The sequence below is a fragment of the Podarcis gaigeae genome (genome assembly GCF_964106915.1).
Source record: "Podarcis gaigeae genome assembly, chromosome: 11".
Classification (NCBI taxonomy): domain Eukaryota; kingdom Metazoa; phylum Chordata; class Lepidosauria; order Squamata; family Lacertidae; genus Podarcis; species Podarcis gaigeae.
The window spans coordinates 33,594,853-33,618,399 of NC_139687.1; the positions used below are offsets into that span (position 1 = coordinate 33,594,853).

The window sequence follows — 23,547 nt, forward strand, 5'->3', positions numbered from 1 at the left end:
CAAACTCTGTTGCATAACTCCTAACTACAGTCCTAAACTCTCTAACCTAAAACATGACATTGTCTTTTAAGCTAAGGGTGGACCTACACACAGGAAAAAACTGCTATAAATAAGTCAAAAATTAAATTGTTATAACGAAAGGGGGAAAACCACTATGGAAAATTGCTTAGAAGTTTTATTTTGCTCTCCATTGCCATGTGGTGGTATATGTTTGTAACGCATTCAAAACACAGATTTGTGGTTTTTTTCTAATGTAGCTGAGTCCTATCTCTCAGCTGAAGGATGGAGCCCACTCATTTGCAAATGTGTTTTGCCCTTGATGCTCTGTATTGTCTTAATTAGCCTGACTAATTTAGCTTTTGACACTTGCTGGTTTCCTAGGATTAAAAAGGTGTCTGATGCAGCATAATACACAAATGTCTTGATTAGATTTTAATACGCGGGAGTCTGGCACAGTTTTAACACACAAGCCTTAATTAAATTCTAACACTAGCTTGACTCAGAACTTAGGGTGTCTTGCACCCACAACTCATAACAGTATATTAGACTTGCTAGTGATTATTTAAAGTTTTTTTCAGGAATTTATGCTTATGAAGGGATTTATAATGACAACATTAGTGCTTTAGTTATGAGAAAGGATTGAGCATTTAAGTTCTGTAGTGGAAAAAGAAGCACGTTAGCTGTAATAGATCCATTATTTGTATTGATTGCTTAAGGTAACAGTTTTAAAATATATTTCATCATACATAATAATCCTTTTTAATACAGAGTATTTAATTATAATTAGTGACTATGTATACAGCAATATAATTCTGCATCAGGAGATCTCTTTTTTAATTTATTATATGACTTGTCTTTTAGCATCTTGAAAGGAAGATCTTCACTGATGTGCACTGGCCAGCTTAATATTTTATTAAATGTATTTATTGTTCTCCTCAGTATCATTTGGAAGCCTCCTCACGTTTTAGGCCTTCTTGTCTTTGGTGCTGTATGCACACACATTCTAGAAATGAACAAAAAGAAGATATTTCATAAACACTGAATGAACTGCAGATTCCTAATAAATTTGCTTCTAAAGTGCTACAGACTAACATGGCTCCTGTTCTGAAATGTGCTTGCATACATCTGCAGCTAAAGTTGCTTCACAATGGCAGTTAGGGATATGAGGGCATTCTGCCACTAGATGCCACTCTTAAGATGCTGAGAAAAATTCAGAGGCGGCATATGGGCTGTTGACTGTAAAATGTTCAGAGCTTCTTTAGTGGAAAATCCCTTGGAATTGTTTGATGTAAGGAGTTGAATTGATCAAGCCTGATGCATTGAAGGACTAAATGTCTCCCATTTACTTCAAGGCATGCCAAACTGCTTCTGTCTCTAGAAGGGAAGACTGCTCCTGCTGGGTCTTGAAGGATTTGTAAGATTTTTTATTTTATTTTTTTGCTTCCCCACAAGAAAATACACAGAATGGAAGAACAATTGTGAGATACATATTTTGGAAAGAACGGTAGAGAGGCTCGTTCAGACACATTCACTCAAGGGAGAGTGGGGTTTTCCCAATGCTGCTGAAGGCAACAACAAATCAGAAAAAGGGACTTCAGGGAGGTATTCAGTGAGCTAAAGGAAGTAGTTAAGACAACAGGTTTATTGTTTAATGGCATGGAAAAAAGTTTACTTGGAACAAGGGAAGGAGGGGAATTATCAGTCAACAGCAAGTATGTTTAACCAAAAAAAAAGTCATAGCAATGGTCTTAACATGAAAATATACAAAAATTGGACTCACAAAATAGTGGCACAAATCAAAATATCCCCAAAAAGGAGATAATGGTAATTCAAACCTCAGGAGGAAGTTAATTTAAGGTCCACATAATTTGTTTACATAAACCTCCTGTTCTATTCTGCTACTTGCAAATTTAACCATCTTGGGAGGAATTTCACAATAAGGAGCGGAAGGGGAACCCAAGGCTAAACAATGCAGACGTGTTGGGAAAACCAAGTGCCCCATCCCTAACCCTTTGGCACCTCACTTTGAATCTCACTCAGCTAGAGTGAGTAGAGCCTTTTCTTCTTTCATGAAGAATGCAGAGCAAGCCCCTGGCAGTGCAATCCTGTTTACACAGTTAAACAGAAGGAAAAACTCGGGTGGCGCTGTGGGTAAAACCTCAGTGCCTAGGACTTGCTGATCGTAAGGTCGGTGGTTCGAATCCCCACAACAGGGTGAGCTCCCGTCGTTCGGTCCCAGCTCCTGCCCACCTAGCAGTTCGAAAGCACGTCAAAGTGCAAGTAGATAAATACGTACCGCTTTCTAGTGGGAAGGTAAACGGCGTTTTCGTGTGTGGCGCTGGTGCTGGTTCACCAGCTGCAGCTCCGTCACGCTGGCCACGTGACCCGGAAGTGTCTTCGGACGACGCCAGCTCCCGGCCTTTTAAGCGAGATGAGCACGCAACCCTAGAGTCGGACACGACTGGCCCGTACGGGCAGGGGTACCTTTACCTTTACAGCTAAAGTGAGTAGAGCCTTTTCGTCTTTCATGAAGAATGCAGAGCAAAGCCCCTAGCAGTGCAATCCTGTTTACACAGTTAAACAGAAGGAAAAACCACTATGTTCAATGGGGCTTAGTCCCTGATAAGTATTCACAGGACTGCAGTATGAAGCTGCTTCTAGCACTTGCCTGTGTCTCTTGGGCTTCCAAACAACGGAGTCTATCCACTTCATTGCAGTTGCAGAAACCATCATTTGGAATCAGGAAGCAAACACATCATGATCTACAACTGCTGGTTTAATGCCCATTTGTTCAGCTGCTCTTCCTCACAATTCAAGCCCATTTTGAGTTGTTTTGTTTTTTATCTGTGAAGTCCTAAATTATCTGAGGTCTGAATATTTTATGGACCATCTTATTCTGTATGAACCTATCCACTAACTTAGATTGTCCTCAGAGACTCTGCTGCATATTCCCCAGGCATTCTAATGTACCGTGTGTATCACACAATGCAGGGCCTTTCTCAGTTGTGGCACCTAGACTATAGAACACCCTCTCAAGGACTCACATGCCCCCTCACCAGTCAGCTTTAGAGCACAAGTTTAAAAAACAAAAACCTGCTATTTTAGATATTATTTGGGATAATTATCAATTATATTTTGCTTTATTGTTGCTGCATGATTGTTTCACATGAGCTTTTTTCATTCTTGCTAAGGCACCCTGCAGATCCTCATGAATGCGAAGATAGGATATAACCATTTGAAATAAATAGCTTTACCTCCTCCATCCTCACTCCTAGTGTTTCTGGGTGTGTGCATTTCATTTATACTGGACATACTTATTGTACTCATCGGCTTACAACTTCCATCATCTAACTTCCATTAGATAAAACGAGTCACATATCAAAGTGCTCGCTGTTGACTATCTGTGGTATCAGGTTACATCTTAAATGGATGGGAGCACTTTATATACATAATTTGCAAATAAAAGTCCGGCGTGCATATAAGCTATTAGGCCACTTACATGGCTGCTGTCCAGGGAAAAAGAAGAAAAACCCACTCTGCACACACTACAGTAGTTTGAAGCATCGTCGTTAATTGCTTTCTTTCCAGCCCATTTGTTGTCAGGGATTATGGCGCCAAACCCAAAGTACGTACTCTGCACTCTCAAGTCCACATAGAATATGGTACAGGACAGAGCAGTAGTGGGAGAGGAGGGTCATCACAGAAAGTGTCCTCTGAGTAGGCCAACTTTCAACATACCCTTGCAAAGCTGAGAAACACAACTGGACTGTTATCTTAAGGAGGCAAGTCTGAAGAGGGGTCAACGTGTTTTTGACTGGCCTTGTCCCTGGTCTTGTAACATACCTCTAAAACACAGCATAGGCCAGGAGCAATTCTCTGCTCCTTTCCCCAGCTCCAGAATTAAGCTGGAGAGAGATGTGGATCTTTGGTGTAACAAGCTCCAGCTGCTCTCCAGCTTTGAGCTGAAAATGGGAAAAAGGCTGTTCCCTACAATTACTTATCCTGTGCACAAAAGCTAGCCACTGATTTCTGTTATCTCTGTGGGAAAACTGCTGTTTCACTCAGGTCCTGCTTGCTGGCTTTGCAGAGGCACCCATTGGTCACTATGAGAAAAGGGTGTTGAATTGATGGGACCTATTGGGACTCTTCTTCTGTGAATGTAAACTGACTGCTGTGTTCTGTTCAGGCAAGAGAAAGAACTGGCTGGCAGCAGAGCGTGTGTGAAAAAGAGTGGGCAAGAATAAGAGAGATTCCCTGTTGTTGTTTTTAAAAGGAAAAGGCAGGGGTCTCCACTTGTTAAACTGAAACAGCTAATGCTATACTTGAAGCAAAACCCTCTTTTGCCCAACAGAGATCACCTAGAGTCTGCCAATGAGAGCATTTGTGTACCTTTGCATTACTTCCTGCCAGCTGAGTCAAGTTCACACTTTTTACTGGGTGGAAAATAAATGTTGCCTCAAGGAAGCCAAAGTAGGGCCTTTGAAGCCAAAGTAAATGTTTAAAAATGATCCAGTTGCTTGACCTTAATATAAAAATGGTTTTACACCTAATAAATAGCTCCTCTGCTATTAATTTTTATGTAGCCCCCATCCCTACATGTAAGATTATAAAACAAAGGGATTTAAAAGGACAGACTGGAACGAAAACGACAACATATTTATTATATTTTTCTGTCTAACTCCTTCTAACACTCATCAAAATTCCTGATTTGTAGGCCAGGTGTATAAATATGAACAAGAGGTTGGAGCTGGAAGTCTGCCAGTCTAGTTTCCAACCTAGTACTATGACCTCAGTTTTTTTAAAGAAACAACTGTATCTAGCAATTATTGGGATTTGTATGTGGGTATTGATTGAAACTCAATCAAAACAGCACTGAGTTGAGCCTAAGAAGCTCATGTGTCCTATTTTATAGAGGACAGTCCTCTATTTGAAAGGCAAATCCAGTATGAATACAATAAACCATGAAAAAGGGGAGCAGGGGTCTTGAAATTGCCCACCAGCAGCACCTGCATAGCAGACAGAATGCACACAGGTCCCTGGTCAGCCGGCCCTATTAAGACAATATGTAACATATTTCAATGGCAATTATAGTAAACATCTTCTAAATTTGCATCTGTACACATAAATTGGTTCCTGCAAGTTTTATGCAAATTGTAATCTTCTTTTCCGCTACTCTTTGATAATGCATATCCTTTTCTTTTCATGGGGGATGGAGCAGGACTGGTGTGTAAGTGGCTACCCTAGATTAGCTACATGATAACAGAAAGCTTTACAGTACTGGACTGTTAAATAAAAAGCTGTGTTCAGTTTGAACTCTGTACATAACCCAAGCCTATGTAATTTGTTTGGTTCTCAGCAGTGAAAGTATCGCTGTGGTGGAGAGGTAAAGCCCTTGTGCCTTGAGCCAATGATAATCCCCTCCCAGACACATGCCATTCATAAGCAACAGTCTGCACCTTGCCCCAATTAAATCCAGAATCCAGTACCGCTTCTACATGCAAGCTAAACCCTTAATTCAGCCAATAATCTCCCATTAGTAATAAATGAGTATCAACCAGCAAGCACACACCTAATTAAATTAAGCACCCTTTCACACTTCTTGAGAAGCCCAAGCCTGTCCCTTTCTCAGCAAGAATGAGGGCACATTGCTAATAGACTGTGTTAATTAGGTCAAGAGTATTCCTTTTTCTGCATTTCCGAGAACTTCCATGTTCACCCCTTTCAGCAAAGGCAAGAACATCTTGCTAAAAATAGACCAGATGAGAAGAGATGTCACTATTGCTGGGCTTTCACCCTGTGGCATGACAGTTAATTAACTCAGGATATCCCAGGAACTCTCCATGTGCTTTTTCTTATGAACACTCAGGTATGAGCCCAGACTCCCTGTGGAAAGCACCTCTAGCAGTGAGACACACTTTCCCTATAACCACATGCACAGGGCATCATCACTTCATTCAGGCTTCTGCCTGGGAGGTTACTCCACGCCACTCAGGTTCAGTTTTATGGAATATGGTACTTTACCTCACCCCCAGAACCCACCAGGTCTACCAACAGGGGACAAGTGCAAAATAGTGCCTTAAAAAGGGAGGACAGACATAACATTAATGAAAAGAGTGCTCCCATTTCAACCTAGGACTTCATTTTCCATAGAAGAGCTGAGCTCATGGTCCTTTCATGTATAAACCCTACCACTACCTTGCTTAATATTTGACTAGCTGAACTAAAAAAATTGTTCACTGTTTTCTACGTTTTGCTTGGTCACAAGGCATTTGAGGATTTTTCAAAATAAGAGTGGCAGTTTGTCTCTCTCCCTCTGCTTAGCTTATTTGCTGAGCTTCTCTGAAAACAAATTTGTTGGCAAACAGAGGACTGGCCAGGAGATGATGCCGTAATTCCTGCTGTGAAATAAGTGGCAATGATTCCTTCCTGTCCATCTATGTTTCACTGAGCCCCCAAAACACAGAAGGAAGAGTTACCATGCAGCAAGAATTTAATCAAGTGATTTTGCTGATCTCAATCGTCGGTTTATCCTGTCACCTAGGCAGTGTGTCATAGAGGAGCTCCAGCCTATCCTGCTAATGTGTACCTAACTTTTTGAGGGTTTTCCTTCAATTAAAATCAGGTGGTAACAATGACCAGGGATGGTTATCATTGCTTCTTTCTGGTACAAAGTTTTGTCGATGATTCTAGTGCAGTGAATGATTAGTTGTGTACTTATTGATACGCTTTCTTATGCACTCTTTACCATAAGGACCCAGGGTGGGTTACAACAACAGAAGATACAATTGTAAAGATACAAATAAAACAATTAAAATGCTAAAAAAAATTGTTCCAAATGGAAGAGAGCTCTAATTTATACAGCTGCAACCTCAGTTCCTGAATGCTCACATATAAGCAATATGCCTTTGGAATGTAGAGCACCAAACTCTCACGCTTTGGGTATTTCTCCCTGGAAGTGCAACTCTCTCCTCACTTCTTGTCACCTTGAAAAATCCCAAATGCACCCTCTTATCAGTACTGTTACATATGTAAAAACAACAACTGCATTTGGGAGCACTTGCAAGTTATTAAAAATTAGGCCATGTTTTCCTTTGCTTCTTATCCCATTTAGTACCAGCACTTTGATTACAGCCATATTGCCCCAAAGCTGCACCTGCTACAACCTGGTACACTTGATGCCTGGCCCAGTTAACAACTTACTCCAGCTCACCTTCTTTCCCTTTTCATTGCATTTCCATTTTAACATCTTGCTCCCCTCTTCTTCTATAGTGTTCCTCAGCTTCCTGCTTTTGTGTTTGAAAACAGAAGACTGACTTTTCAGTAACCTCTGCAGAAGCCCAAGACAAATGACATTATTTAATGATTAGAATAGCTTCTTTTCTTCCCATTTTGTACCACCAAAATGCATAACATGTGCTTTTCAAAACTTTACCATTTTCTTATTTTAGCTCCGTTTTTTCCCTCATTTTCTTTCAGTGTTTACTGTTAGGTTATAATGAAAAATCTTAAATAAATTACTCATGAGGAGTGTGCTGTCAAGAAAATGTTGAAATATTATTGGTGGCTACCCCACAATGATGAAATCTTTGGCTCTGGAGGTCTGCCAAAAGTTGAGCAGGAGTAGTTTCTAGGAACTATGGTTGCAATAATCACCATACTTTTAAGATACACACCCTACACAAATAATATTGAGAACAGTAATTTGTTAAGGCTACTGGGAATCATAGCTCTGTGGGGGTGAATTACACATCCCATGATTCTTGGGGAGGGGGGACGACTGTGCTTTAAATCCATGGTTTGTATGCAGCCTAAGCAACCTTTCTGTCTGGACTAGCATTTGGTCACTGGAGCTGAAGCTGTTAGTATTTTACTGACTATATTGTATATACTTGGTATCTTAACTGCTTTTTGGAATGCTTCTTCTCTTCAGTTTGCAAGATAGTGTGGGGTACAAATATACACACACATCAGAATTTATATTATCTTTTACTGCTCTTCTGGGAAAATTGAGAATTGGCAAACCATCATTTACAGGTTACATTGTTCCATTGTTACTGCCAAGTAGGAATAACCTACCTGGTCTAACTATACAAGTTCTGAAGTAGTGAATTTGGCAATAAACTAATTAAAAGTACACAAAGAAAAGAACTTGTAAATGCTTTCTTCCTGCAAATACTGGGTTGTTTCTGAAGTATTTCAGCTGTTAGTTTAAAAGGATTATTCGCAAGTCATTTTTACTGATGTAAATAACCCTTTAGATGTGTTTTGTGGATATGTATATATTCATAAAATTGCATGTGTTGCTGTTGTTTAAAAAATAAACAACATCCCTAGCTCACTGCAACCACAATTTTTAAATAGGATGCCTACACTCTTAGGGACTTCCAGATTACAATATCCACATATTTTACTTTGTACCTTGCCCCATCCAATACCAGTCATGAGTCTGTTGCTGATTAATAGCTGGGTTTATATACTTTAAAATATTCAGAATGGTTTAATCTTTCCACTGCACAAGGTGGGGGAAGATGTATTCCACAGAGGTGTATGTATTATAGCTGGAACACTGCATATTTCTCATCTGGAAAACCTTGTCTTGGTAAGGTCCCTACTTTGTTTCAAAATGCTTCTTGTTTATCTTATCATTTTCTATTGCTAGAAGTTAAGCTAGGATGCTTGTCAATATTGAGCAGACACTGAGAACAGGTTTATCAACTGCAGAGGCAGATGACAACTTTAACATTAAAGTTTGCTTCTCAAAACAAGGGCAGGCAGGGAACACTGCCAGTTGAGAGAACCTCTGGAGTTATGTTGGGGAGAAAGCATTTAAGTAGCCCTCTGTGCAGCTACCCATTTGCCATATGCACTGCAAAAGGCAATGTGGTTTCAAAGGCAAAATGCCACGCTTTCAGCAAGGCAACCTGGGTGTCTGCAGTAATGAACGAAACAGGCGGAAATGTTTGCACAGCATGGAATAGCATCCTTATGTTTCCTTCCAGTCCGTGACATTCCTCTTTTCTTTTTTCTTCTTTTTTTAGTTTTGTGTTAAAAGATAAAATCTTGAAAAAAGATACAAATTAGCTTTGCTAAAGAAACTTCTCTGGGAGGGAGGAAAATGAAGAAGCCATAGAAGAAATGTTTTCTTTGTCTCAATTCTTGCTTCGCAGCCATGACTGACTAGTTGAATTGTGACCTAACATGAATAAAAGGGTACTCAAACGGCTTGAATCACTAGTATAAAGTTATAGTTTTCCGAAAATGGGTTTTGTTGGATGTTGCCAGTGATGAAGATACACCATTGAACGGCTGACTTATTGTTAGATAGTCTGACAAGCTAGATCCTTTTGCATCAGAATGGAAAAAGAATTAAATAGTAATCCTAAAATATGTAAGCAGCAGTTCTACATTTTCACTGATGGCTATAAGCAAACTAGAACTTCTTAATTTGAAAACACTGGCATTAGGCCACTGGTTAAATTCCTCATACTTAAGGAAAATCCCAGGTGACTGTCTGAACTCTATTGAACCAGGAGAAGGGTAGTGGAACTGTGCCAAACATCTTGCCCTCATAAATGGAACATATAAAAGTGTATCATTTTCTTGAGAAATAGCACTCCTTTAATATTGGCAAAATAGAAGGCTGTGCATACTCTAGACTAAAACAAAAAACAAATCCAAATTTTGCATGAAACCAAATTGTGTTACTCCCACAAATAATAAAAATCGTTTATTTGTTTGCTTTGTGTAATTTATTTTGCTTTTAGATGAGAGAGGAGGGAACTGTACAAAACACTTCATTGTGTAGCTTGCAATCCTGTTCTCTTTGGTGGAGATATCAAAAGGTAATGCTGGGACATATGCTTTGCATGCAGAAGGTCCCAGCTTCTTCATTTTTTAAAAAAAAAAGTTGTTGTTTTAACAGGCACCATGAGAAGACATCTCTTTTTCTGATACTATGGAGAGTCACTACCACTAAGAGTACACAATGCTGGGCAAGATGGACTAAGGCAAAGTTCAGATGCACTATCCCTAGCTTCATCAACCATTTATCTGAACTGGTTTAAGTCAGCTGTTCATGTTCATATCCTCTAATATAGCCCTCCCCAGCTTGGTACCCTCTAGATGTCTGGGACTCCAACTCCCATCAGGCAGAGTCAAAATGTCCAAGGGTCACTTGAGTTCACAATATCTGGAGGGAGACAGGTTGGGAAACACAGCTCCTATTATTCTTGCACGGAAGAGTTGTTTTTCCCCAAACACACCACAAGCAGGTAGCCAAGAACAAACCCAGGCTTCTACTGGTGGTTTGTTTGGTTGAAACAGACCAGAAGCCTGGGTGCACATCTGTCAGTGCAGTCCGGGATGGGCACACCCGTGGGGGGGGGGCAAGGCACGGAGGGCACCCTGCCTTGCACCACAGTTCAGGGTAGGAGAGGGGTAGGGAAGTTGCTGCCTACTATCCTCCTGCTCTCCGCCACCAGGTCAGACCTGACCCAGGAAGCAGAGCTGCACCAGGAACAAGCATTGCAGTCAAGGCTCAGCTCCTTCTGGCGCCTGCTGTGGGGGCACCTGTTTGCGCCCCCTCTCAAAATTGTGCTTGGGGCCATGGCCCCCACAGCACCCCCCACGCTACGCCTCTGGCTCACATGCCAGTCTGTGGCTTGTTTCCTGGCATCAGAAGCAGGGGAGAAGTGAAGCACAAACTTCTTGTTCATTCACAAAAAAATTGAAATTTATGGTTTATAGTCACATGCAAACTGTAACACTGCTCACTGTGGTGTTTATAATTATTCATGTGGAATCCACTTAATAATAGTGGAGACTTACTTAGGTAACGTAAGGTGTAGTCTTTATTCATGAACCAAAGACTAGTAGAAGCTGAAGTTAACATAAAACCCACTAAACTACCATAAGTGGAAGCTAAACCATTTTTTTTAATATAATTAAGAAAGCTGCTGCCATATATTACCAGTTAGTGAACTTTGGAGTCTTTACTTTTAACTTCAGCAATGCAACACTGGAATTTTTAGTCATCTTTATATTCCTTATTCTATAAAACTACGCCCACTCAATGCAGTAACACAATACAGATTGTGTGTAGTCTGTCCAGGACAGTGGGAGGGAAACTAAGAGGTATATCTGTGCTATGATGCATCTCAGCAACGTGACTGACATTAATAGAGCAGTGACTGATTTAAATGGAAGTGAAATTAATATCTGGACGTTTTTTGCTAATTGATTTCATATATTAACTGTTAATTAACCTCTTGAATGGATAAGCCAGATAAACATATGTAACATGAAGACTATTATTGGGCATTTAGCAGAGTCCTAATTGAAGCTACTTGATATTAAACAGGTTCTCAATGTAGCTGTGCTTTTTACGAAGCCTACTCTGAGGAGAAAGGCAGCACAAAGAGAAGGCTGGGGGAAAGTGACACAAAACATCAAGGGTCATTTTAAAGCCAAGACAGCTTAATTTAGGGTCAACATTTAACATTACATTTTCCCTACATGGAAAATGCTTCACTGTAGAAATAACATGAAACAAACTAGGTGGGAAACCAGCAGCCATGTTTCCTGTTTCACATATAATGGCAGGCCGGTGGTGAAGTTTAATTGTAGTTTCAGAGAGGTACAAAGGTGAAACTGTCCTCATGGCAATCCACCCCCCAGTCCCGTCCCAACAGCCTGGCTCACTTCTGGTATTGGAACAAATCTGAGGGCTAATATGTTTAGGTGACAGACCGTGAAAAGGTAATAAAAAGGAAGTGCTCATACTGCACAGCACCTCTGAGGTAAAAAATCACACACCCTTCCTCAGGGAAGACACATAAACAACAACTGTGACTGCTACATCATACCCAGTTTGGTCCCAAGTCAAATGTGTGCATTGCTACATGTATATGACTATGTGTACAGACTACGTGAGAACTCACAGCCAGTTCTAGATGTTCATGTGTATGAAGCCTATAAACACCATGTCTGATCCTAACACACGAAGAGCGCAGCAGCAGTTTCATGCTGATTCTTCAGGGAAAGTGTTTTCTGTAATGTGTGAAGCAATCTGTGTATTGGTAACTTATAAATGTCGCTAATGGGTCTAAGCCAAGGCAAAACAGCAGCAAGGGAACCATTTCCTACAAAATTATTCCTTTTCATAGAAGCAGCTGAAAGCAACAGAAGCTAAGGTAGGTAGAAACTTTAAATTCCTTTGACAATCACCAATGTTGTCTTTTTGTGGATATACTTTGTGAATTACTTCAGAAATAAGTTACCACAAAACAGTTACTGTATCAAGTTTGGGAAAAGAGAACAGACATTTCTTTCCAGCCAAGACCATGTATCATACTTGTTGCAATTAGAATTGCTTTCTAAGACTTGGTTATAATTAACACATGAATGTTAATGAACCATAGCCTCTGCTTAGGCTTCTTGTGGTGATGTTGATGTTATTGTCAGTTTCCTGTCTGAGCTGAGCTACAGGACTGGTGGGACATCTTTATGCTTCGCCACTACCCATGCTCCTGTTTCAGAATCTGAAACAGAAATAATGAAAAGCAGAATCAAAAGTTGGGAACTGGAACAGGATGGATATATCAGCATGCAGACTTGCTTAAATTAAGTCACTCCTGATTTTGTTTTTTGTTTTTGTTTTTTTGTGACCTCTCCTTCAGCTACTAAAAAGGTTATTGGCAGTGTTTCAATATACTGCTTCACTGCAGAGAAAAAGCACTTGGGTATAAGTAGCAGGGGTGCCAACTTGAATAAAATATTAGGGGAGGCAAGTAAGCCCCACCCCACATAATCAAATGCCCAAAATGCCAGTTGTTACAGGGGGATGGGATTCCACAGAAGCAGCACAACTAAAGAGAAGGTCCTTCAATATACAGTGGTACCTCGGGTTACAGACACTTCAGGTTACATACGCTTCAGGTTACAGACTCCGCTAACCCAGAAATAGTACCTCAGGTTAAGAACTTTGCTTCAGGATGAGAACAGAAATCGTGAGCAGCGGCGCAGTGGCAGTGGGAGGCCCCATTAGCTAAAGTGGTGCTTCAGGTTAAGAACAGTTTAAGGTTAAGAATGGACCTCCAGAACGAATTAAGTTCTTAACCCAAGGTACTACTGTATATTTAATGCGTTTTACAGTTAAGGAATGTCTACAAAACCAATCACACAAGTCATACAACCAAAGGAAAAGCAAATGACACTCTGGGCACCATTTTTACATGAAAAGTAGCATTGGTTTCTAACCCCCATTAGCCCCAGGCAACATGGCAAATGACCACATATGATAGCGGCTGAAGACCTGCAATTTCTGGATAACCACATGTTCCCCATGTGTTTTGTGTGTGTGTGTGTGTGTGTGTGTGTGTGTGTGTGTGTGTGTTCATTCTTGTACAAAGTATCAAGGTGGAGTACAACAAAAGTTACAGAAGAAGAAAAATACATTTTTTTAAAAAATGGCGATCAAATATGCATAGGGAAAAAAGGATGAGGTATCCTAAGCCAGAATGCCAATCACCATCACAGACATCTTAGCTAGTAGATGTGAAGTACTTGTACTATAATAATCTGCAATTGCTAACTTCAGAAATAAAAAGGATGCACAAGTTTAAGATTTAAGGTGATGATGAAGATATTAACAAACAAAAACAGTGTTATATTTTAAGCATTGATAAGCAGATCCGGAAGAATATTTAACAAATTGGAAACGAGTAACATGGCTTTTAAATATGCAATTTTAAGTAAGATTTTTACCTCTTTACTCAGCACTTGTAGTCTGCTCAGAATTGGCTTTTGCATAACTCAGAGGCAGATTGAGACCCACCATTGGGCCTACGATACTCAGCCATGAAATAATATAGTTTGTATTCCTACAAAGCAAAAAGAAAATAGCTTTTTTTTACACTCTAGCTGTCTTTAAAAGCTTGGATATCATTTTAAATAGCTACCAATTTTTTAAAAATTGATACAACATTGCACACATCATTACTATGGAGGAGGGGGAAATCCCAAAATGCCCTAAACGTTCTGACATTCCAAGTTTTGTGTAACAATAATCTGAAACCGCCAACTTTAAGGTCATAAAAATTCAGAAACAATAATTTTCTTTATAAACAAAGCATATCTATACATAATAAAAACTACAACCAAAGAAATGAAACAAAGAACAACACAATGAACTGTCAATGAAACAGATCTAAAAAACATACTCCCAAATCAAATCTACTAAAGCTCTGAAGCTAGGTCTAGCATAAAGCCTGTTTAAACAAGAACATTTTACACGATCTTCTGAAGACCTGCAAGGTTGGGTTCAGTGGGTACAGCATTGCAAAATATTAGCATATTCTAAGCAGAGTCCCTCTAAATCACTGAAGTAATTAGGGAAAGGGTATCTCGAGTTCCAAATCATGGAAGCTAGAAGATCAGACCTTGCTTGTAATCTTGTCTCCCATCACACATTTATCTTTGAAACCATGTAGTCGAACAATTCTTTTGAAGAAGAAAAAATGAAAACACAAATTCTCAGAATTCCCTGGGTCATACATGAGTAGCCAGAGGCCATAAGAAGCCTCTGGAGATTATATTTTCCACTCAAGTCTTTTAATCATAGAAATTCCAGAGGAGCCTAGTCACACATTAATAACAAAGAAGACCAAGTAAATATTATGAACATGAAATTTGAGAAACACCTCCTAAAATGTCCAAGGACTATCAGCAACACCGCCAGGTTTATTACAGTATAAGATAAAGAACAAGTTAAAGAATCGTGCCTTATTTCTAACCTGAGTTTGTCTGGCTACAACAGTACACTTTTACGTGGTTATTTAGGGTGAATATGAGAACCTAATAAACCTCACACTGATACTACTTGCCTGCTTTGTTTATACGAACTGGATAACACCGCAGACATAAATTCATTTGTCCGGCAAGGATGAAGAACAAAGAAAGGCTGTCCAAGCAATGGATGCTCCTGAAAAAGATCAGCCATGCTTATATTATTTATATAGCACTTTCAGTATCCAAAGTAGTTTACAATCATTATTGCATTTGTAATGTTAAGTTCTTAGGGTTCTCATTTTACAGATGAGGAATGGAAGGTTACAACATAGCAACTTGCCAAACACCAATAAATCTAAATCTAAGACTTTAGACTAGGACTTCTAAATCCAAGACCAATATTCTTTCTGATAGATTACACTCATTTATTTATGTGTCATATTCACTTCTCTACAGAAATATTAATAAATGAAACACCCAAGGCAATTAGCATTCTTTTTTTTTAAAAAAATAAACATTTTAAACTTAACAACAAAACACAAACAAGTTAGAACACAAAGGTCCAGTAGATAAAGGTCCAGCCAGGTTGAAAGTCTGCTGAAACAAAAACATCTTCAAACAGCACTGGAATAGCATCACAGTGATGATGGTAAGCTAGATCTTCCAGGGCAAAGAGTTCCACAATAACAGAGAAGGCACTTTTGCACGTTCTTGCCAATGGCACTTGGGATGTATCTCACCAGTTGATCTCACTGAGCAGACAGGAATGTATGGAAGGAGACAATCCTTTGACAACACAATTTAGCATATTGACGCAGGAAGAGAGATACCAATTATACAAAGCTATGAATGATGTAAACATTTTTAAAGAAGCACAATAAACTTTATTAATTTATTACTAAAAATGAATTTACACAGTATCAAGCTATCTAAGACCTCTACTGGGTTCTCTGGGTATGCAGGTTCTCTGCCATTTGTTAATATTTTAGCAGTTCCCAAGTCTAGTATGTACATGCAGAAAGCAGCCTTAGGCCTCCGGGATTCAGTGTGCCAACGAATTATAACTATGTGCAATCACAGTAGTGAATCATCTGGATATTAGGCCAGATGATTAAATAGATAGTCTATATTAAAAATAGTAAGATGAGTACACTTTGAGAACACCCTGAAGATATTTAAGAACACCAGCTCATGTTAGAATATCACTTTATAAAGACTATACAAGAGAAAATAAGCTATTGGGGAAAACACAAATTAAAGGGATTAAATAAGGGATTAGAATTGCTCGATAAATAAAAACATGTAATCCTTAAATAACTTATTCTCTTGAAGGTATGGAGAGGGAATTATAAAGGTATCACAAATTCCATGTTTATTTCCGTAATTTGGTCAGTTCCACGCTGGATCCACTGAACTCTTCTACAGCAGTATGAGAGTTGTCTAAGCATATTAGTCACTGTTGGATTTGAATATCCGAATTTGCATTTGGTTCACAACAAGAGTTATTTTTCAATGTATTCCTGCAGTACAACAGTATTCCCTAGGAAGACATTTTAAAGCTACCTTTATGCTCTGCAGTGACCCGCCCCCTCCATACACACACATCAAATGTAATGATTTTAAACTGGAGCCTAGCATACTTCAAACCTAAAAAAATACATTCCAAACAAATACCAAGAATGTCAAATACAACTATAGTCTGGACCAGCCTCCCAGCACTCCAACCCATGCCATATGGGTGTTTGGGACTACAACTCCCATCAGACCCAGCCAGCACAGCCACCCGGTTAAGGAAGGCTGGGAAGTAAATTATCTGGCCATCTGTAAGATTGAATACTAATGCTTTCTCTATTCACCAACTTACATGTACATTGAAACCAATGAATGTTCTTTCACATTAAAGCACAACCTACATCTGCACTGCTACAGATCTCAATTTACCAGCTACACTTTTGTAGACCCAGGACTGATTTCCATGTCTGATTACACAATGAAACAAAATGCAGCAAGTGCCAACTTTCAAGACTGACTTGCCAGCCAGAAACTGGAATTCTGCAAACATGTAATCCTATGTTTAGACCTGAAATACTAAAATGGACTTTGTTGCTAATTTCCCCTTTCCTTTGTATCTCTGTCCTGCCCCAAACAAATCTGCTCCAGAGGATTGAGAACAATTTGGGAAGTAGTGTGGGGAAGATTGTAGGAGAAAGGGAGGATCTGTGGAAGATATTCCATCCCCCTTTTCACTCACATAAATCTCCACTGGATCAAAGAGCCTTTTGTCAACGGAAAGACACAATCAGATACAACCCCAAGAGAGCAACATTTACTAATTCCACAAAATTTATGTAGAAGAACACTAAAAATTGTTGGGGCTCCTTTTATTTTAATTCAGAAGACAGCCCAAACTACAAATTCATACAAGGATGCCACCATCTGCTATCCATGCTAGTGAACTGATGCCATTCTGTATTATGAAGTAAATGCCAATCCGAATGAAAATATATTATTTCACTCAGCTGTTAGACTGAATCTGAAATGTATGAAAATACTTCTAGCAAAGACAGATTTCTGAAAAAGACTATGTCCTGGAATTGGCAACAAGAGTTTTATCAATGACAAAAAATTAACAAACACAAATTATAACACAGCTAGCAGGTAGCTATCCTATCTTCAAACTAGAAAGTCAGCCTGAGAAGCCATGGTGCCATCAATTCTCTCTCCTGGTGGCTTTCCAGTTCCCCCTATATAATCTATTTATACTTGCCATGTGCTTCTAGATCTTGCCTCTCTCATCTTCCCTCTCTGCTTGTCTCTTCTCTCGAGGACACTGGCTAATATGCTCTAATATCAGAGAGGCACAAATATTGTGGTCTCACTGGCTTCATTAGCATTATTGATGGGATGCCACAAAGAGAAGCACCTTTGTCCCAGACAGCTAACAGCTTTGCGGATAATTTCTAAAAGGCCTTTGGCCTTTGTTCCCATTCCTTACAGTTAACTCAACTTGCATACAGCTTCTCTGTTTACCCCTGCATACACTTCCTGCCCCTTCCAGCTTTACTGAATTGCAGGTTATAAGCTACCGAGGCAGATACTTGCCCTCCTACACTCTGTAAAGTTGGAACTCCATCACGGATGGAGCATCCCCAATATAGGATGCTTACTGACATACAATACACACTACTTTGTTAGCAGTGTTTTGCTGAAGATACTGAATATTAATTACACACACAAACACCATGATCAGCTTAACCAATAACATGCACGTTCAGATTTTTGTTAGAATTCCTGATTTTCCATCTAGACACAAAAGCAATTTCACATGCTGAATTTTCACAAAAATATAACATTAAGCCAATTCACACAACAATAAATAATGTAATCTCCTTAGTATGTATATTTAGATACTCTGTTGTAGTTGTTTTAACATGTTGTTGTTAATCTAATTCTATGCTACCAACAGTCAGAACACTGATGCACTAAAACAATGAACTGACAACCTTTCCCCAAACATTTTCTTTGACCTACATCTTGAGTATCTGTACCCAGGATAGTGTCTTTATCTTGTTTCATCAGATAATGGCTCTGATATAATGAAGGTCATCCTGCTATTATACACCATTTTCTGTGTCAAGGATATTGCATTTTCCCACAGTTCAAACTAAATATATTGTTGCTGGGAAAATAAGATTTTCTCCTGAACTAGCAGGGTTGCTGGAATGTGGAATGCTGTCTAGAAAAGGATGAAACAAAAATCACAGAAATCTATTGGATAGTGTGCATGACATCAATGGTATTAAATAACAACACTGTGTCCCTACTTATGCACACATTCCAGTTATGTCTTGCCCATGTCTTGTTGTGCTGTGAATATGAACACATCAACTCTTCAAGTTGTTTCTCTCTCCCCCTCATTCACACACATACACCTACCTTAAGACTTCACCTTGTGATTTTATCAATTATTGTCAATTATTGTCAATCACTCCTGAAGGAGTAGGTTCAAAGTCTTGGGGTCAATTATTGCCCCCCAATTGTATGTTCAAAGTCTTGGGATCATTTACTGTCAATTGCTCCTGAAGGAGTAGGTTCCATCCATCTCTGTAAAGTGACATGCCCAGGTGACCTAAGTGCCTTTTATGAGCTCTGGCTGATTTTTATTTTTTAAAAAACTAGTTATGGCCATTTTTGGACTGCAACACCATGAATTGGCAACCTCCAGGTTGGATTGTTGCAATTCACTCTATGTGGGGCTGCCCCTGAGGCTGGCCTGGAAGCTGCAGCTAGTGCAAAATGCAGCAGCTTGACCGCTCACTGGGGCAGAATACTGCCACCATAATAATAATAATATAATAATAATTTATTATTTATACCCCGCCCATCTGGCTGTGCTTCCCCAGCCACTCTGAGCGGCTTCCAAAAATAATAATTAAAATACTCTAATACATCAAACATTAAAAGCTTCCCTAAACAGGGCTGCCTTCAGATGTCTTCTCAAAGTCTGGTAGTTGTTGTTCTCTTTGACATCTGGTGGGAGGGCGTTCCACAGGGAGGGCACCACTACCGAGAAGGCCCTCTGCCTGGTTCCCTGTAACTTGGCTTCTCGCAGTGAGGGAACCGCCAGAAGGCCCTCGGTGCTGGACCTCAGTGTCCGGATAGAACGATGGGGTGGAGACGCTCCTTCATGTTACGCCACCACTAAAAGAATTGCACTGGCAACCAATTAGCTACCAGGCTAAGTATAAGGTGTTGGTACTGGTGTACAAAGGCCTATACAGTTTGAGACCCAGTCTAGATATCTAGTTACTTAATTATGTATCACATTTATAGCCCCCTTTCCCCCAAGGAGCTCAAGGTGCCATACATAGTTTTCTTCCTTCCCATTTTATCCTCACAACCTGAGAGTTGAGTTAGTGGCTCACTGCCACCCAGTGAGATTCATGGCCAAGTGGAGATTTGAGCCCTGGTTTCCCAGATCCTAGTCAGGCACTCTAATAATTACACCACACTACCTAGAAGATCACTTTACTAATTTATTCAAATGATCACTGCACTCTGCAAGAGAGCCCATACAAATGTAGGAATCAGACCTCTAGTATGGAAATACCTGCTTTTTGAAATTCTCTCCTGTTATGTATCAAAGAGCTGGTACCTCTATTATATTTCCGGCACCTATTAAAGAACTTCTTTTTCCAACAACACTTTTAAGTGGAGATTATTTTCCCAGTCTCTGTATTAGGCTTGAAATTGCTTTTAGATACATTTTTACTGTTAAAATTGATGAATCACTTTGGGATGTTTCACAGGAAATGATTCATAAATGAAATATATTTCAGATCCAGGTAAGTCTTCTCTTTATAGGCTGAGTGATCCCTATTGTGCACTCTGGAGCACACATCAGACACATCATACAGATAACACTGGTCAACAACAAATTTGTTGTCTGCGTTTTTTCAGTTGATTTAGGACAAATCTGATGCGCTGAATCCAAAAATCACATTGGTTTTGCTCAATCAGGTCAAGTTTTTGAGCTATGGCCACATGTCGGTTTTTTATGTTTTTGTTCACATGTACGCTTGTGTGGAACATTTTAGAAGAAGTTGGTGGTGGTAAAATGCCATGTCGAATAATTGTTTTGATTGGAAATGATTATTTTAATGAGAAGAAGTATTCAGGTCCAATAGTTCTGGGTGATTATGTCGAAAAGGGATCAGTTTGAAGTCATAAAACCTCGAAATCTTCCATAAATTGGTGCGGCTGGGATCAACAGAAAGAACCGGAGCAGCCTCAAGTATCCTGATCTTCAATCAGCACGTCGTCCTGTAGCTCATTGTGATGAAATTCCAGTGCCTATCTTCGGAGAACTTCCTGACATTAGTGACAAAGATGCCTCCAGTGTTGAAGGACATGAAGAAAAAGAAGTGGTTCTTGAAGATGATGCTCCACATCCATTTTCCCAAAAGGAGTTGAATGATCTAGTTTGCGACCTCAGCTTGTCAAAGGACTCTGCCGAACTGTTGGCATCCAGATTGAAGGGAAAAAACCTCCTCTCTGACAGTGCTCGCATCAGCTTCTTCCACAACAGGCATCAAGAGTACCTCCGTTTTTTCTCGGAAGAGAAGGACTTGGTGTACTGTGCAGATATTGCGCAGCTTCTGCTCAAGCTTGGAGTGCCACAGTACGAACCCAAAGATTGGAGACTGTTCATTGACAGCAGCAAGCGATCACTGAAATGTGTTCTGCTACACAACGGCAACCAGTTTGCCTCTATACCCCTGGATCACTCAAGTACACTGAAGGAGAACTATGAAGCGGTGAAGTATGTGCTGGAGAAAATTGGTTATGATCAGCATAAGTGGTTTATTTGTGTTGACCTGAAGATGGTGAACTTTTTGTTGGGACAACAGTCTGGCTTCACCAAGTACCCATGTTTTCTGTGCATGTGGGATAGTAGGGACCGTGCTCAGCATTACACGAAGAAGGACTGGCCTGTGTGGGAGGAATTGGTGCCTTGCAAAGAAAGGAACGTCATCAATGACCCTCTGGTGGACAGAGACAGAATAGTCTTCCCACCGCTGCACATCAAGCTCGGCTTAATCAAGCAGTTCACCAAGGCTCTGGACAAGGATGGTGACTGCTTCACTTACTTGTGCCAGGCTTTTCCAGGATTGACCATGGAGAAGTTGAAAGTTGGCATCTTTGATGGTCTTCAGATCCATCAGCTCATCAGAGATCCAGAGTTCGGAAACTCAATGAACGAAGTGGAACTGGAAGCGTGGAAGGCATTTGTTCTGGTAGTGAAGAACTTTCTTGGCAACAATAAGGCCAGAAACTACACAGAACTTGTCAACAACATGCTGACTGCTTTCAGAAACCTGGGGTGCAACATGAGCGTCAAGATGCACTAACTATTTTCACATATGGACCGGTTTCCTGAGAACCTGGGTTCAATGAGTGACGAGCAGGGGAAGAGATTCCATCAGGACATGAGAGAGATGGAGACCAGGTATCAGGGTTGCTGGGTCGCAGTCATGATGGCTGACTACTGTTGGACTCTGAAGAGAGACCTCCCTGCCGCTGAGCATTCCAGGAGTTCCAAGAAACAGAAGTTCAAGCCCTGATGTTTGAAAAAAGGTGAAGCAACATGCAATTTACATGTACTTACCTTTATCAATTCCCACCATTCAGTTTACAGTAAACCTGACCTGATGGTGAGAAACGGATGCCATTTCCTGATTCAGCAGTGCAAAAATATCCTAAATCAGTTGTAGAAATCTAGACAACATTCAAAAAGTAAAAAAATTGTTGCCCAGTGTAATTTACCTCATTCAGCAGCAAGCCTACTCTCCCTTTGGTACATGTAAACATGATTGCCTTTGAATCAAGACTATTCTGAAACAAAAAAATACAGATTTTCACTTTTGACTGACTATATCGACCCCCCAAAGTTGCTACTTTAGTTTACACTCAACATTCAAGTAGTTTGGAAGGAAGCTATATTTTTCAAACTTTGGTGCTAAGACTTTTATATGATAAGCTCAACCATGTCCTTTTGTTTGTGAGTTGTTAAAAAGTCTGATGTACATCCAAGGTTAAACCAATGAAATGGAGGCACATTAAAGCAAGTTGTGGATAGTTGCCAATGCAATGAAGGTTATCGAAAGAGTTAGCAGCTCGGGGAATTGATAATGGAAAACTCGCTCCTCATGTAGTTCCTAGAGCAGTTTCCAAAGCTACTGCTTCCCCTTTCTTTGTCCAAGCCACCAAATGGGATTGAGATATAGAAAATAGCACAGAGGCATAGAAAGAGGAATGTATAAACAAAGTAAGAATGCCAAAATACATATGTTGAAAAACTTTCTACTATATGAAGTTTCCTTAATTTTCGTGTCTGGAAATCCTCTCCACAAAGGCGAAGTAGCATTTAGTTTCCAGATGTCAGGCTTATATATCAGTGATGAAAAGAAACATGAATCACACTGAGTTTTGCAAGCACAAACCTATTTAAATGAAAAATCAACTTAGTTTAGTTATAAATTAATCTTTTGTGGGTGAAACTGCTACTGCAGTAGACATTTCCTGATTAATGTGTGTTGGAATTTTGCAGGAGGCAACCTGACATTTACAGGAGCAAAAGCGTCTTCTGGACAGGAACAAAGCATCAAAAAGTGAAAATACTTTTCTGAAACTTAAAGCATTATTTCCCTGCAAAGAATGTGACAGCATCATAGACACGAAACAAAGGGTCTACCAGAATCCCCCCCCCCAACCTACCAGGCAAATTGATTTCCCACCATTTTCTGTATCATGGATTGTCAGACAGAAGATTCTGCTTGACTCTCTTTTTCAAAAGATCTTATTATGAAGGAAAGCCAGGAAATGCTTAATGACACATTGAACCTAATGATAATTAGTTTTATCTTCTGCTATAGAGCAATTCAGAGCGAAAACAGGAAGATAGCAGCTGTGATATTTTTAAAAAGCTTTTTGTTTTGCAATCTGAAAATAGGAATGCAATCCTACACTAGGAGTTTGATGGCCCCAAAAGCCATTACATTATGGGGCAAGATTCTTTTTCCAGCATGTGCAACAGTAGCATTCAATAAAGACAAATCTTTCTGGTTTCAAGTCCCTTATGCTTCTTTTATCATTGACCAAATAAAATGTCATTTCTACTAGATCACAATGAGAAAAAAATATGAAATACTCTCTTTTCATCCCAAGAGAAAGCAAACCATGCCTAAGTTCTAGCACTGA

General features: G+C 39.8%; 1 protein-coding gene and 1 long non-coding RNA gene across 3 annotated transcripts in view; both read right to left on the minus strand.

Moving 5' to 3' along the window:
• LOC310827398 overlaps positions 1-23,547 on the minus strand; it is a 793,036-nt gene that overhangs the window by 386,937 nt on the left and 382,552 nt on the right. The gene's annotated exons all lie outside the window — the stretch shown is intronic.
• ATG10 (autophagy related 10) overlaps positions 9,904-23,547 on the minus strand; it is a 100,814-nt gene continuing 87,170 nt past the window's right edge. Inside the window, exons 6-9 of one of the 2 annotated variants that reach the window (XM_083703335.1) lie at positions 22,114-22,182; positions 14,883-14,980; positions 13,765-13,880; positions 9,904-12,539 (exon numbers count right to left, since the gene is read on the minus strand). In XM_083703335.1, coding sequence (XP_083559461.1) covers positions 13,769-13,880; positions 14,883-14,980; positions 22,114-22,182 — 279 coding nt within the window. In that variant the 3' untranslated portion in view covers positions 9,904-12,539; positions 13,765-13,768. The remainder of the gene's footprint in view (positions 12,540-13,764; positions 13,881-14,882; positions 14,981-22,113; positions 22,183-23,547) is intronic. The other variant, XM_083703336.1, reaches the window with a different exon arrangement.